The 2471-nt window shown below is 36.3% G+C and overlaps 1 protein-coding gene across 1 annotated transcript; it reads left to right on the forward strand.

Annotated features, from left to right (window-relative positions):
* Positions 1–342: 342 nt before the first annotated feature.
* On the forward strand, positions 343–2134 carry LOC132043916 (uncharacterized). Its single transcript, XM_059434383.1, has 4 exons — positions 343–527; positions 1179–1487; positions 1569–1674; positions 1742–2134. The coding sequence occupies exons 1-4, from the start codon at positions 400–402 to the stop codon at positions 2132–2134; spliced, it is 936 nt and encodes a 311-aa protein (XP_059290366.1). The 5' UTR covers positions 343–399.
* The last annotated feature ends 337 nt before the right edge of the window (positions 2135–2471 follow it).

Below are 2471 nucleotides of genomic sequence, written 5' to 3' on the forward strand. Positions count from 1 at the left end.
CTCATGCTCGGGAAGATCTTAGAGAAATGGGTATAAGAAAAGAACTTTGGGTTGATGAGAACGGAAAATATCCTCCATTCTTGTTTACTATATCAAATTCTAAGAAAGATGGATTCAAGAAAGATGTGTTTTTGCGTACTTTAAAGAATGTCAAAATGCACGATGGATACTCGAGTAACTTTTCAAGATGTGTCGACTTGAAACAACGGAAGTTGTTTGAAATGAAGAGTCATGATTGTCACATTCTCATGGAGCACTTGTTACCAATTTCCATATGTAATGTTTTACCCGACAAAGTATCGGTTGTTGATAGAGTTGAGTTCATTCTTTCGACAACTCTGTGCTAAAAGCTTAAGTCTCTCAGACCTTGACAGGCTCTGATCTCGGCATTTTCTCAACATGAATCACCTAGAAATGTTATTCCATTCAGCATTCTTTACAATCATGGTTCATTTAACTTCTCATCCAGTTGATGAAGCAAAACTTGGGGGACCAGTGCAGCACCAGTGGATGTATCCAACTGAGAGGTAAACAAAATTTTCTGCTCTTCTTTTTAGAGTTTCATACATGGGATCTTTCTCTACTCACTCTGGTCAATTTATTTTTCAGTTTTGTGCTCTTCTTTTTAGAGTTTCTTGAGATTCATACATGGGTTCTTTCTCTGCTCATTCTGATTGAATTTGTTTTTCAGTTTTGAGCTCTTTTTTTTTTGTGATTTTCGTGAGTTTCACCTACTAGTTGTGTTTCTGTGCTAAAAGGATGGATTGGATATTCATTTACTTGTGTTTTCTTGCATCACCACTGTCTTCTATATTCAATCTGGTGGATTTTTTTTTTCCAGTTTTGTGCTCTTTTTATATTTTCTTGAGTTTCAATTACTTATAAAAGTGGTGAAGATTCTTTTACTTGTGCGTTTTTGCTTTGCCATAATCTTATCTATGCAATCTGGTTTGAATTACTTTTTTTTTCAGTTATGTGCTTTTCTTTGTTGATTTTCAGATACTAGTTGTGTTTCTGTACTAAATTGATGAAGATTCATTTACTTGTGTTTTCTGGCATCACCATAATCTTCTTTGTTCAATTTGTTTGATTCTTTTTCTCAAGTTCTGTGCTCCTCTATTCTTTCTGGTTGAATTTTCTTTCAGTTTTTCAAGGTACTAAATTGACCTTTTGTTTAGGTATTTGGGACACTGTAAGTCCTATGTGAGAAACATGTCACAACCAGAAGGTTCCATCGCTGAAGGATACCTAGCCGAGGAAGTTCTTACTTTTTGTTCCCAGTATATTGATGGGATTGAGTCAAGAATTAATAGGCCACGGCGTGTTGATGATTATCCTGATGATAGCAGCACAACGAATTCCTCTAGTATCTTCCCTCCAGTTGGTAAAGGATTAGGAGTTGACACCTTTGAGTTGTCACCTATGGTGAAACGTCAAGCACATCGATATGTGTTACTAAATTGTCCACAAGTCGCGCCTTTCATTAAGTGAGTATTTAAGGCAAATCCAGAAAACTAAAAAATCATTCATCTTCTGTTTATGTCTATTTATATCAACACTTCATGTAGTGAATTTAAAGATTTTGTATGGAGGCGGTGGAATGGTCGAAAGCCTACAAGTACGCAGATGGAAAAGATAGTTAATAAAGACTTCGGTGATTGGTTTCCACTAAAGGTTAGTTATAAATGTATTATAATTTTATAAATTTAAAACTATGCCTAACATTTTATTTTCATTTCAGATTAAGAATCCGGACATTGTGAATACTGTTTCAGATGACCTAAGGTTTCTAGCAGATGGGCCAGCACCACATGCTAGAAGGTTTACATCATTTAATATCAACGGCTTGAAATTCCGGACAATAACTCGAGAGCATGGATTGAAAACTCAAAACAGTGGAGTCTTCTTGACATCATCCACATCTTGTATTGCTAGTCGTGCTGATGGAAATTTGAGGCAAGCGGATTTTCCATATTATGGCAAGTTAAAAGACATTATTGAGCTTAACTACTATGGTCGATTTAGGGTTACACTATTCAAATGTAAGTGGGCGGACACTACTAGGGATCGGCCTTTAGAAAGGATAAATGGGGATTTCCTTCTGTTAACTTTTCCACTTGATTCACATTGGTGATCGTGAAGAGGATGATCCATACATTGAAGCTTTACAAGCTCAAATATAAATGCATTTTTTGAAACTAGGGAGGTTGGGGTAAGTATTAGCTGACTGTAAATGCATTTTTTGAAACTAAATTAGAAGGCTAAATGTTACAAGTTTGACAACAAAAGCATTATTTCAAGAATTAACGTCGCCCAAATTTATCATGCCTTTTCACAATCTGTGGCCATTAATAATTGAAACTGACTCCTTATCCATGAAGAAGTTTATATCTAGTGAATGGGAAGTGCCTTGGTGTCACGACCCAAACCGGAGGGCCGCGACTGACACCCAAGACCCTACTCGGCTGAAT

Source organism: Lycium ferocissimum, unplaced genomic scaffold (assembly GCF_029784015.1).
Source record: "Lycium ferocissimum isolate CSIRO_LF1 unplaced genomic scaffold, AGI_CSIRO_Lferr_CH_V1 ctg3010, whole genome shotgun sequence".
Lineage (NCBI taxonomy): Eukaryota > Viridiplantae > Streptophyta > Magnoliopsida > Solanales > Solanaceae > Lycium > Lycium ferocissimum.